The 14,241-nt window shown below is 36.6% G+C and overlaps 1 protein-coding gene across 1 annotated transcript in view; it reads right to left on the minus strand.

Moving 5' to 3' along the window:
- The window catches only part of LOC118201258 (uncharacterized), a 48,498-nt gene that overhangs the window by 7,571 nt on the left and 26,686 nt on the right, over positions 1-14,241 (minus strand). Inside the window, exons 5-6 of the mRNA XM_035373322.2 lie at positions 7,200-7,385; positions 4,127-4,253 (exon numbers count right to left, since the gene is read on the minus strand). Coding sequence (XP_035229213.2) covers positions 4,127-4,253; positions 7,200-7,385 — 313 coding nt within the window. The remainder of the gene's footprint in view (positions 1-4,126; positions 4,254-7,199; positions 7,386-14,241) is intronic.

A 14,241-nucleotide genomic window follows, 5' to 3' on the forward strand; every position in this document is an offset into this window, starting at 1 on the left:
TTTCGGCACAAAACTAAGTAGTTTCCCTTTGGTCCCACTCGGCAAAAAGGCACTGAAGGTGCAGAAAGACTTCTGCACTATTCTGCTGACTTTAAAATGGCTGTGGTAAGAAAAATTAGGCTTAGCGGCACTTAACAAATTTTAAATTGTTGATAATTGAATAACTGTTGCATGCAGGATTAACTAAAGGCATAAAAACCTTAATGAAAGCTTAGAACAACATAATTCAATTACTTTTAAAGCAAAACAATGCACAATTTACCAGCATATTAGATTTGATGTACGTGTGAGTAACACGTGCATACGAAAATATCCCTAACATTAACTAGGAAAGCCGAAATCTTAGTTAAGATAGACATGTTACAATTAATAATCAAATTTAATAAGGAAAAGTAACAGTTGCCGGGTACATTATAACGGCTTAAGAAATTCAGAGCACAGTACAGATGCGAGTACACAAGATCACATATTTCGGCGAAGCAGAGACGCACACATTTGTTGAAGTAGTTCCACTTGACTGCCGGGGGAAATTCTTCTCTCTCCGTCAGCCTGTAGGTTTGCCAAACGGGTTTACTGTTTCGCCAATTGGCGCTTTTCTGTACAGTTTTTAAGTCCGTATCGCCTGTTTGGCGCTGCCGCTGCAGATTGAAAAAAAAAAACTGAGCTCACTGAGCCGAGTAACAGAGTGGGTATATAAACATATATATATATATATATATATATATACTTTTGATGCGGCCGATTGCAAACAAAAAGGGAGGGGCACAACTGAATGTTATAGCAGTCATATATACGAGATTTCAAAGTTCTGAAGTTAATTGTTTTAAAGTTATGCGAGATACATATGTACGTACGTACAGATGCCACGGAAAAAATCTCTTCTGAATACATTTTAAATCAGCTTTATACTTCGTTTGGTGAAAACGACTCCTTACGTACAGATGTCATGCAAAAACATCGTTAAATTGCATTCGATAGCGGTCAAAATGGATATTTTCGTTGAAATATGATATCCGGAATTTTTTGTGATTACAATGCTTCTTTTACTTCGTACAAGGAAGTAAAAAAGCTGAATTATTTCTGCATCGCAGTACGTAATACATGATGTTCGAAACAAACATGTTTGAATTACTGTAGTTTGTTTTAGAATTACGGTAATTCTAAAGCAAACTACAGTAATTCAAACATGTTCATAAACATCAGATAGATGCATCAAATATTAAATATACTTAAAATTAAATGCTGCATGATTAAATTGAATTTTTTGCTGCATTTAAAAGAATTCTTCAGCAAATAGTGAAAGCACGATAGAAAATTTGCCTGTGAAAATGTGTGGCTTTGAAAATACATTTGATAAATATTCAGAGAGGGAATGGTAATAATCCATGTACGAAAAATCCAGCCCTCCCTTTTTTTTTTAGATTTGACCACCAGTATTCAGCCTTCTTCTCTATTCGATCATCGGTTGGGCAAGAATCGTGAGATCGTAAACTGTCATACGAAAATTGAATTAAGAGGAGAATGTAAAAGCGATCAGCCAAGCGTAAAAACAGTAAGCATATCAGGACTGGTATTCCTCTTTACTTGCTTTGGGAACAGTAACTGTCCTGATTCGGAACAGGGAGCTTACTGAAGCTATGTTCAATAAATTGTGAAGTAGACAATACACACAGGAAGGGTATACGAAACCCTTTATTTTTCTCTCTTTACAATTTATTGAACATAGCTTCAGTAAGATCCCTGTTCCGAATCAGGACAGTTAATGTTTCCAAAGCAAGTAAAGAGAAATACCAGTCCTGATAGTGGCGCCCAATTTATTGAACATAGCTTACTGAAGCTATGTTCAATAAATTGTGAAGTAGCCAATACACACAGGAAGGGTATACGAAACCCTTTATTTTTCTCTCTTTACAATGATTTCCGAAACTTCGGAATACAGAGACCAACCACTTGTGGTCTGAACGTAAGAATATAAAAATATTAACTAAAACTCTAACTAAACTAACTTTGGATTAATAAACAAGTGCCTAACTCCAAGATTGGCCGTTAATTAACAAAAAGCCGTATGTAGTACAGAGAGCTGCTAAAACTACGATACGTTTAAAATTATCACGAGGATTAAACCTCTGGCCTTGAAGGCAACCAGCAACCGAGTAAAACTACTATGGCAAGCGGCCTGCTTCTAATAACTCCTTCCTCTCTCTTGCTTGGCAAAAAGCCACAACTTAAGTACTTGGCGTTAGCAAGACAAATTTGCATAAATAAGTTAAAAGCTTTTAATTCTGGCCGGAAGTAGAAAATAAGAAGTGATAGTAAAGATTTAAAATAAAATAAACGTTAGTAAAACTTAGGATCCTTACAAGCAGAGTATTAAAAACAGAATTACAAAAGGATTTCAACAACTTCATATTCTTGCTATGTCCCTTCCTTTCTCGTCGAAGCTCTGGAATGAAAAATATGAATATCAATGAAATTATGATCATAAAGACATAGAGTAGGAAGAGTTTCTAACTCATGCCGAATTGCCTCAGCGTTTTGTTTCTGTAACTGCTTGAGAAGATGTAGAAGAACGGTCATTTTAAATTTTAACAGTTTGTTTCTAAAATGCAGTCTCCAGAACGCAGCTCCAAATATGTACGGTTTACAAAAGAACAATTGAAATAATAAAACAAACTTTTAGAACGTCATCGACGATTTTCTAAAAGTAAAACTAGGAAAATAACCCTCAGAATATTGAAACAGGAGTTTTATTTAAAAAATAAATATAAAGTTCTTATTTATTTCCCTATAAACCGTTTTGAAATCTGAATGATTTTTTTTGTGTATTCACAGAAATAGGCCGTTAAACGGGTTGTCCTTAGCATCAAAAGTTTGGCTACGTCAGTGATTCATTTAAAATAAATTACTAATTTAAAATATGACGTAAGTATAGAGCCATTAATCTTTTGTTTCCTATCGAAATAAAGGGATGATGTGTGAAAAACCACTGTTCTTTGCATTTTCTTTTTATTTTAAATGCTAATTTAATTGCCATAACCAAATAAAATTATTCTCCAAATTAAAATGCTTAGAGTACTGGTAAATTCTTAATAATTTTTCTTTTAATAACAGTATGGGTTATTCCTCTTTCCTATGTTTTTCTGACAGCTGTTCGTCTGACCATGATTCTGTGTTAACCGTGGATGTCATCTTCGTATTACAGTCAATCGGTAGGGTGCAATGTACTTAGTTAATTTATTCCCCTTAAAAGTGTTTTTTTTAACCAGGATCTATGTACTTTCACAATATCTTGCTCATTGCTAGAAACAAGGGAATAGTTCTTGTACTTTTGAATACGAAATATTATTCAACACAGGTGCTGTATTTTCTTGCGCCTCATCCACATCGCTGAATTGAACACTTTTTCAGAGCTTCTTTTACCCATCGGGGGAAAAAAAAATGGTCGGGCTCAGCAAAAAAAAAAACGATTTGGTGATCAATGTGAAGGAAATACAAGCATCACGCTGTACTTCCTCAATTACTGGAAAGAATTTTTTTTTTTTTTTCTAAAATATGATGAATGGTCCTTCAACGATTTTTACTAGCAGCTTGTCTCAATTTCTTAATGTTTTCTTCCCTTCTACTCATTAATGGATGTCCAAATCTAGAAGCCTTCATCTGACATGTCTCTGTTTCTAAATTTGAAAAACCACTAGTAAAGTTATGATTTATGAAAATTATCTTAATAAGGTCTCCCGGAGCATAATGTACTATAATGCTGCCAACTAGACGCTGTTTTACTATGAAGCATCCACCTGTAGGTATCCAGTCAATGACAACTTAAAAGCTAATATACTCAGAATATTACATTATGCTGAGAAGATTACCGCTAGCCGAGAAAGAAATGTACATGCCGAGCTCTCAATAAGGAAAGACAAAAATGGCATACACCCTAAAGTAAGATGAAATATCACCACATCAAGACATATGAAATAAAACAATATTATTTAAATAATAAGACATATGAAATAAAGTAGCATTATTTAGTAAAGCAGTAGTATAATATTATGTTCACACTTCTGTAATGAATACAATTATGGTAAAAGATATTGAAATAAAATACAGTAATTGATAGAAGAAATTTTACCTTGTTAAAAGCACAATGACTTTGCTACAATCAGCAAGAACAGAGCTTATGTCATCATTCTCCTCTGTGATTTGAATATCTCGAGTAGGAATGCATAAATTAAATATAGGTGAGCATGATTCTAGACCTTGTAAAAAACGAAACGAATATAAAATCAGTAAGAGTCACTACAAAATTTAACAAAACACTTCATGCTAAGATGAAAGAAATGCAACAAAATAAATGGAAGATATTACGATGCATTTTATGCATTTTTTCAGTACTATTTAAATTGAGGTTAAAAATGACTTTTTGAAATGTATACATTGCGCATTAAAGCAAACAGAGAAATCAACATTTTTACTTCTTACCCTTCAAAATACAGGGTGTCCCGTAAATGTTGCGACAAACTTCTGGTGGAGGTAGCGCACATCATAAGGATTAAGAATTTCAATAGGAACCCATGCCCGGAAATGTCAGGGATAAATAATAGCAGACATAGAAGATAGGAAAATAAACAAGAGTGATTAATTTGAAACATCTATTGTACATGAATGTAAATGACGTACGGCAGTTTGAATGTTACAACGGATGCTCGAAGTTTGCACCATCAGAAGCCAAACATGCCTGACACCGACGAACCATTGATTGCCGCACATGTTCAAACACAACGGGAGTTTCTATGATTGTAGCAGCTGCGCAGGCGATTCTTGCCACGAGATCCATTTTAGACAGAAAAGGATCCTGATACACGACACTTTTGATGGCTTCTAAAAAAAAAAAAGAAATTAAGGCTCAAATCCGCTGAGCGAGAGGACCAGAGAACCGGTCCACCACGCCCAATCCATCGATGCGGGAATGATCTGTTCAAATGGCTACGAACATCCAGTCCAAAATGAACAGGCGCTTCATCATGTTGGAATCTAAAGTTACGCCTCACATTTGGTGTAACATCGTCAAGCAAGTCCGGAAGAACCTGCTCCAGAAATATCAAATAATTCGCGGCATTCAACCTGGATGGTGAAAAGTACGGCCCGACTTAGCAGTCATCGACTAAACCCGCTCACACATTAACTTTGAAGCATTGTTGTGCCATGTGGTGCCGCACACCGTGGGAGTTTTCTTGAGCCCACAGAAACCACTGTGCGAAACGCACACGTTCATAATCTGAGAACAGTAACTGAACCTTTTGGAGACGAAAGGCGTGGAAGGACTCGGAGTTAAATACTCGCTGGACACTCGAATGGGACATTCTTAATTGAGAGGCAATTGCACGTATGCTGGTCCTTGGATTACTGTCCACAGTATCCAACGCTCTTTCTTTCCTAACGACCGAACGAGTCGATCGTGGACTATTCTCACTTGTCCTGCCATTTCTTAATGACCAGTAGTCGCACAAATTTTGATTAAGACGTGCAAACAAACTGTAGTATGGTTCATGTCTGTCAGAGAAGCGTTATCGATAAATGCTTCCAGCGGTTCGTATATTCCATACACTAAGTACTTCAGCTATTTCATACACTAAGTATATGTTTGCAAGTTCCCGGTTCGTATAGTGTTCCATGCTCTTCGTATGGTATCTACCGCTCGATTGAGGCAATCCTCACTTTCCACTAGCACTCTCTTGTACAGCACCCCCTGGCGGCGTACAATGACACTTCTGGGCATCAACTCCTATGCAATTCTTAATCCTTATGATGTACCCTACCTTCCCCAGAAGTTTGTTGCAACATTTACGGGACACCCTGTATATTCCTTTCAAATCTATGCAAAACGTAGCACTTTCATACATGTTTTGGAATAATCTCTAACTCACTGCTCACGATTTTCTGAGTGTACATCTATTTCTGTCAAAATAATCACCTTTGAGGTGAGACCTTCAAGTAGTAGAATTTATATTTATTAACCTAGTTATCGTATTATTTTTGTCTATCTCTTCTATATGCATCGGCTACTACCAAAATTCAAATCAGTTAATACGTATATAAATACAGAAATATTGAGTTTAGGAGAGAACTTTTGGAAACGTTCGCTGATTGTCCCAACACTATTTTCTCCCAGCTTCTAAATTTACTTCAATTCGGCTTAATTTTCCTAGCTCAGAATTTTCTGTTATTACGCAGGCTTCCCTCTGAGGGTCCTCCTCGGGGCAATGGAGAGGCAGCAACTTTCCTCGAGCGAGGATCTGCTAACGAGCCAACCACTAAGCTGTGGGCGACCTCCCCAAAATGGGGCATGAACAATTCTGGTGGTATATCCAAACATCACACTCCCAAAGCAGTAACCTGTCAGTGGATACTTTGTCCTGCCTGGAGATCCTGGTAATGAGGTCATCTTTTCGGGATAGGTAGGGGCTTGGGTATTACAAACAGGTGACAATGCTACTAAATCCTTGGGACCAGATAATTACATGCCTCTGTTATTACACAAACTATACAAATTGTTAGACTGAAGAACTAATGAGAAGGTTTATTTTAAGTCCTTCTTTGCGTTCAATGTTACTCACTGGAAGATTTATAAGGTATTTCCCCCGCCTTCTTAGTATATCTTCATGGTGTAGAGGTCAGCACATTTGGCGCATATTGGAGAGGTCCGTGGTTTGAGTCTCGGCGAGGACATTGCTCATTTTCACTTTCATTCTACAGATATGACCTAATATCTCTACAGATTAAGACAAGGCGATAAGTCACCTGACGGTTTTCATAGTCAGAGTTAACATTTAAAATACACCAAATTCTATGTCAATCGACGCCCAATTGACAGGTGATATCTAAATAACTGCACTTTTGAAGGACTAAATTTAAATTCAAAATTTGGGCTTGTAAAGTTATTTAGATTTGCATAAATTATTTGGGGTTATATAAAAAATGTGGTAAGCTAACATATTTGCAGCAGTGTCATATGTACAGCCGTGTCGTATACCCAGGTAAAGCAACGTGGTGTCACTATGGCTAATCCCGCAAAAAGTAAGAAAAAAGTGTCATTTTTGAGTTAAAACTGGAATTGCTACAGGAAATGGAGAAAGGATACAGTAAAACGAAGTTAAGGGAGAAATACAAAACAGATACAATGTCTGAAAAGAAGGAGCTTTTACCTTTAGCGATGACTGACAAAGCAAAATCCTTGTCTTCTTCACAAAAAAGCAGGAATGCGTCGTATCCAAATAGTTGTCTTGGCCGTTTCTTTAGACACTTGCAACCGCAAGAGTAAAGAATTGTCTGGATTGAATTTCGGAAGCAGAAGCACAGAAGACAAACAAACAAGATGGCGGCTGCGACTGCTGTAAATAAATAACCCAAAAAAAAAAAAATACAAATTTTAAACCATGATGTGTAGTCTAATATAAGCACAGCCGAACTGCAGCCCCTCATATCATAACAAACAATAGTTTTATCTTTTAAATACAATTTCAATATGAAATATAAATACGGCTGCAATGCGTTTTGTAAAAATTAATAAGTTGATTTTTTTTACATTATATGTATGTTGAGATATTTGTAATCGCATTCTTACTGGTTAAAAGGAAGTATAGCTTTCTGTCAAGTCCGAAACATTCATTAGCTTTCAGCCAGGTCCGAGTTATTCTGAAACTTAAATCCCATTCTGTATGTTACTTTTGATTGGTTAGTTATTGTGTCTTGTTTATGATTTGTTAAACCATGATCTGTTGTAAAGTTATATATATGACCTCTGTAACTGCTTATCGCTGCTTAGTATTATTCTGTTATTCTGCTTGCTTAGTATTATTCTGCCTGTACTTATTTATCTGTGCTATTGCTTGTACTTAGTATTATTCTGCTTGCATGTAACTCTGCGTATTACTCTGCATATCTCAGTAATAAATATTTGTTTTGCGAACCACGGCATTTTCTATGTTTAACAGCAGAGCGTGGTTCCTTCAAAAGTTAGAATTCGCTGATAGTTCCCTAATTGAACCTTCAGTGTACTAATTTATCGTTCGCGTGATTTTGATTTGGTATATTGTGAATGATGGCTTTTTCCGGAGGTGAAAGGGAAGCTTTTGGTGTAGCGCCATTTGACGGTGTTAATAACTTTACTGTTTGGTGTCGAAGAGTTCGAGCAGTATTTACGGCAAGAGAATTGGATACGTTTTTGGAAACAGAAGCAGTTGCAGACAGAGTTGCAGATGTTTTGAAATCTAAAAAGGCTTATGCCATAATACTTGCCCTTCTAAGTGACAATGTTATTGCTTCTCTTCAACGTGAAGACACTGCATGTAAAATATGGAAGAAACTACAAGCTACGTATAGCGCTAAAGGTGCAGTGAGTCAAATTTTAACGCGTAAACGTCTAGCTACCATAAGGAAATCCAAGGATGTGTCAATGAGACAGCATATCGACAGCATAATGAACCTGGTGAGTAGTTTACGCGTCTCTGGCTCTGAAGTAAGCGATTTTGATATTATTATTTACATTTTAATGTCTTTGCCAAAAGAATATGAAAATATTAAGGCATCTCTAGAGAATCAGCCAAGCAATAATTTGAGTTTAGATTTTGTTACAAGTAGACTTATTGATTGTGAATCTCTTATGTTTGATTATAAAAATGAAAATAAGTATTCTAAACCAAATACAGATAACTCTGTTTTTATTAGTGCTCGTAAGGAATTGTTTTGTACTTATTGTAAAAGAAAAGGACATTCTGTTAAATTTTGTAGGAAAAAGAACTGCGTCTGTCATAACTGTGGGAAAAGTGGTCATTTTAAAAATGAATGTTTTGATAATTCTAAAAAGCAGGCAAATTCAAATAGTAATAAGTACGCTTCCCCTGCAATATCTTTTATGGCTAGAAATCTTGTGCATGATCAATTTATTATTGATTCTGGTGCAACTTCTCATATGTCTTCTCACAAGGAATGGTTTACCTCAATTAAGCCTAAGACTGGAACTGTTAAGTGCGCGTCTAAGTCGGCGGTTTTAGAAGTGGAAGGAATTGGTGATATTTGCGGTAAAACTAAGAATGGTGTTGAAATAATGTTAAAAGATGTTCTTTACGTTCCAAAATTAAACGGACAATTAATTTCTGTTAAAAATATTGAAGCAGCAGGTTTGAGCGTAATTTTTAAAAATGAAATAGTTTATATTGAAAACAAAAACAAGCGTTTTAGGTTTGGATACTTGGATAAATGCGGACAATATTTTAGTGATTTTTCACCAAATTTATTTACAGCTTTAGCAGTAAAGAATGATGATTTATGGCACAGAAGGTTAGGACACTGCTGTGATCAAAAATTAAAACTGATGAATCTTCCTGCAAAAGAATCCTTTTGTGAAGTATGTGTTCGTGCCAAACAAAGTGCTTTGCCTATAGGAAAGGGTCCTCGCATAAAAGAATCCAAACCGCTTATAACTACTATACACACTGATATATGTGGTCCAATAGAACCTCAAACACTCCATGGGGAAAGGTATTTCATGACTATAATTGATGACTATTCGAGATTTATGGAAATCAGACTGCTCAAAAGAAAAAGTGACATTGCTGATGAACTCAAGCTATTCTTTAAATTGAATCCAACTGTTGCAAAACTTCGCTGTGACAATGCCAAAGAATATGTCAGTGGAGAATTGCATGAAGTTGCTAAAAGATCAGGTGTAAAAATAGATCCTGCACCTCCCTATACACCTTTTCTAAATGGTGTTGCTGAACGAGCAAATAGAACTGTACTGGAAAAAGCTAGAGCAATGATACTTGAGGCAAAATTACCAAAATTCCTTTGGGGTGAAGCAGTACTTACGGCTGCTTACATAAATAACCGACTCCCAAATAGTTCAATTGACAATCGTGTTCCTTATTTTTTGAAGTATGGTGAAGATCCTGATTTAACAAACATTCGTGTATTTGGCTGTGATGCTTATACTCTAGTGCCACCATCGCAAAGAAAGAAACTAGATGAAAATTCTGTCAGAATGATATTTGTAGGTTATTCCACAATGGGATATCGTTTAATGATTCCAGAAACAAGACGCATCATTGTTTCCAGAAATGTTAAATTTAATGAAGAAAAGAAGAAAGTAGAAAATCAAAAATATATTTGCAATAGTTCTGATTTGAGTGAAAATGACAATAATGACATTAAAAATGAAGACAAATCAATTTCAGACACTGATAACGGCGAATTAAATGCTGCAAATAAGAAGGAGGAACAAAGAAAATCCTCAAGAGAAAAGAAACAGCCAGTTAGGTATCCTGATCCTGAGATTTACCAAGTAATGTTTGCACAAGACACTCTGACATTTGAAGATATTGTAAATCTACCACAAGTAGAACAAGAACCATGGATAAGAGCTGTGGACGAGGAAATGAAATCTATGGAAGATTACGACGTCTGGGACCTACAAAGTTTACCCCCTGATAAAAGAGCCATTTCCTGCAAATGGGTTCTACGTAAAAAACGAGATGGAACTTACAAAGCGAGGCTTGTTGCTCGTGGCTTTATGCAAAAGGAAGGCATAGATTATACAGAAACGTTTTCTCCAGTGATTAGTATGTGCTCTTTACGTTTAATCCTGGTAATTATCAATAATGAAGGTCTGCAAATTTTTACTTTAGATGTCAAGACAGCTTTCTTGATTGGTAAGTTAGATGAAATCATCTACATGGACCAGCCAAAAGGATATGATGATATAAGTGGTAAGAAATGTAAACTTAAAAAGAATTTATATGGTCTTAAACAGTCTCCTCGACAATGGTATCAGAAATTTCTTAATTTTGTTATTAAATTAGATTTTAAGCAATTGGACTCTGAACCATGTATTTTTATCAGAAATTTAAATTGTAAGAAAGTAATTATGGCTCTTTATGTAGATGACTTATTAATTGCAGGTTCAGATGTAAAAGAAACAAATATTATAATATCATTGTTATCAAATGAATTTAAAATGTCAAAATCTGAAAGTGTTTCGGAATTTTTGGGTATTAGACTGAAATTTGAGTCTGGTTGTTTATTTTTAGATCAGAAACCATATATTGAAAAATTACTTGATAAATTTAAAATGTCTGATTGTAAAACAGCCCAAACTCCCATTCAACCAAAATCTACAGCAGCTGATTTTCAGAAAGGAAATGCATTTCATGGCCCATACAAAGAATTAATTGAATCTTTACTTTACTTAGCATATATCACAAGGCCAGATATTATTTTTGCAGTAATTTGCTTGAGCCAACTGCAGGAGCATCCTACTGATGTTGCCTGGTGTGCTCTAAAAAGAATTCTTAGGTACTTGAAAAACACCTTAAATTTAAAATTGATATACAAAAAGGGTGATTTGGAAAGGGCAAACTTGTGTTTGTATGTAGATGCAGATTGGGAGGGAGATACTCAAGATAGGAAATCAATTACTGGTTATTTTGTAATGTTTTCAAATTGTCCTATTATGTGGTGCTGTAACAAGCAAAAGTGTATTGCACTTTCATCAACAGAAGCTGAAATAATTGCTTTATGTAAAGGTATTCAAGATGTTTTATGGATAAAAAATGTAGTAAATGAAATTTCCAGTGTTAAAAATGTTTATATTTTGAGGAAAACCAGTCATGTATCAAAAGTATTGTTAATGAAAACTTTTCAGGTAGGTTGAAACATATAGATATAAAATTAAAGTTCACTCGTAAGATTGTTAAGGAAAATAATATTAGAATTGAATATGTGCAATCAGGTTTACAAATTGCAGATATGTTAACTAAGGCTTTGTCCAAAACAAAATTCTATGAACTGTTATCTTTGAGCTGTTTAGAAATTGTGTAATTCTTTTATGTTTTGTATAATGTGCGATTAAGGGGGAGTGTTGAGATATTTGTAATCGCATTCTTACTGGTTAAAAGGAAGTATAGCTTTCTGTCAAGTCTGAAACATTCATTAGCTTTCAGCCAGGTCCGAGTTATTCTGAAACTTAAATCCCATTCTGTATGTTACTTTTGATTGGTTAGTTATTGTGTCTTGTTTATGATTTGTTAAACCATGATCTGTTGTAAAGTTATATATATGACCTCTGTAACTGCTTATCGCTGCAATTTTTGACGTTTTTCCTCGCTCTTGATTGCCGTTACTCTGCTAACTACTCGCATATTTCTGCACTTGTTGGCACATACAGAAGGTTTGTTCCCGTTGAACCTTGTGTTCTGGGGACTGTAAAAGGTCCTTTCGTGCCCTATTTCTTGCCTAGCTCTAATTTTCTTGACTTGGACTTGATCTGGAAAATGTCAATTATTCAGCAAATTGTGGATCGCTTTCATGCACTGACTTCCAGGAATGATAGCCTGACCCCCTATGAGCAAGTTGAATTGGCATTCCTGAACAGATTTATGGATATAATAAATAACACGGAAAGAGATTTGGCCTCTCAATCTGAGTCTAACCATTCTAACGATGTGGATTCAAGCATGGAATGGATTACCCCCAGTCACAGTGTTAAACGGCCGCTCAGCCCTGAAATGTCAGCCGAATTGGATTTGAAAAACAAATACCATGTGCTAACTCAGCTTCCTCCCGAAAAAGCTCATACCCATGGTACTGAACGGAGTACTCACTCAACTACCCAAGGCGATGTTGCAGTAAAACGCAGGATGAAACCGAGGGCTGCAAAAGCTGATGATTCATCCAAAAAGCCGAATGAAATCTCCTCCACAAACCCATCTAAAGTAGCGACCAGTAGCCACGCTAAAGTGGCGCCATCTAGTGAATCCTCCGAGAAGCCGGCTGCAAGTACGTCCCTGACGGAAAGCATGTTGCGGCCTATTGGAAATACAGATGAGGTCACGTGCCCGGCTGGGCAAATAAGTGATGCTCATGTATCTGAAGAATTTAAGTTTCCGAAAAGAAGTTCGAAGCTTCCGCCGATTGTCATTAAGGATTCAAACTGGAAATATGGAAGGATATTACTGATCTATTGGATAACTCCGGCTACAGTGAATTTAATGCAAAGATGAAAGCCGTAGATGAATTTGAAATCAAAGTCAATTCCAGTGAGACTTATCGTAACATCACGGACCTCCTTGACGACAAAAAGATTAAATTTCATTCATATCAGCTTGCTGAAGACAAAAACATCAAAGTCGTCATTCGTAGCCTTCCGATTGACACCCCAGTTACGGATATCCAAGATGCTCTCATTGCAGAAGGATACGCTGTTAAAAAGGTTGTACAAATGTCTCGCCGAAAAGGTCCTGAAATTGCCCCCATGCCTCTATTTCTGATCTTGCTAGAAAGGAATGAGAAAACCAAGGACATTTTTAATAATCTAAAGTATCTTATGAGGCTAAAGATAACAGTTGAAAGATACAGAGGTAGACGCGGTATCACGCAGTGCTTCCGTTGCCAAGACTTTTACCACGCTCAAAGTCAATGCCGTCACGCACCACGGTGTGTCAAATGTGGTCAGGGGCATGAGTCTCGTGACTGCACCAAGCCCAAGGATGTGCCACCAAAGTGCTGTCATTGCGGACTTCCTCATACTGCCAGTTTTAAAGGTTGTTCGTTCTACCCCAAGCCTCGCTCATCCTTTGTGCAAAAAGGCATATCATATGCAGATAGAGTAGTCAACAATAGTAATGCTACTCCCCCACAGATGGCGCCACAAGCAATCTTCCCACAACTCAGTGAGCTTCAAGCAAAGCTCGACGAAGCTAATGCGGTAATTCAAAAGCTCACAACAGCCATCTCTATGTTTGCTGATGTAGCGAAGGCACTTCCTACCGCCTCTATGATAGAGGACACAGTCAGGCCAGCTTCTCCCAACCATGGATAATCCCACCTCCCGGCAAAGTTCTCCTGTTAAGATCCTGCTCTGAAACGCGCAGAACGTTACCTCCAAGATACCGGAACTTCATGAATTTATCCAGCAAAATGACGTAGACATCTGCTTAATTACAGAAACCCATGCTAACCCTTCGCACTCCTTAAGGATAGCCAATTATTTCAGCTACCGTAGTGACAGACTCCACCACCGTGGTGGCGGAGTGCTCATTTATGTTAAAAGGACATTTGATTCATATCTGAAAAGTGCAGAAAATTGTGATGGAATGGAAAGTGTTAAAGTGATGGTGAATCTACCCAACATTGGGGATGTCACTTTCTGTGCGATGTATAACCGCCCTGGGAACAAGCTCAGTGCTGAAA

This window comes from Stegodyphus dumicola, chromosome 5 (assembly GCF_044657685.1).
Source record: "Stegodyphus dumicola isolate Sdum_Otavi_A_Nest chromosome 5, ASM4465768v1".
Taxonomy (NCBI): domain Eukaryota; kingdom Metazoa; phylum Arthropoda; class Arachnida; order Araneae; family Eresidae; genus Stegodyphus; species Stegodyphus dumicola.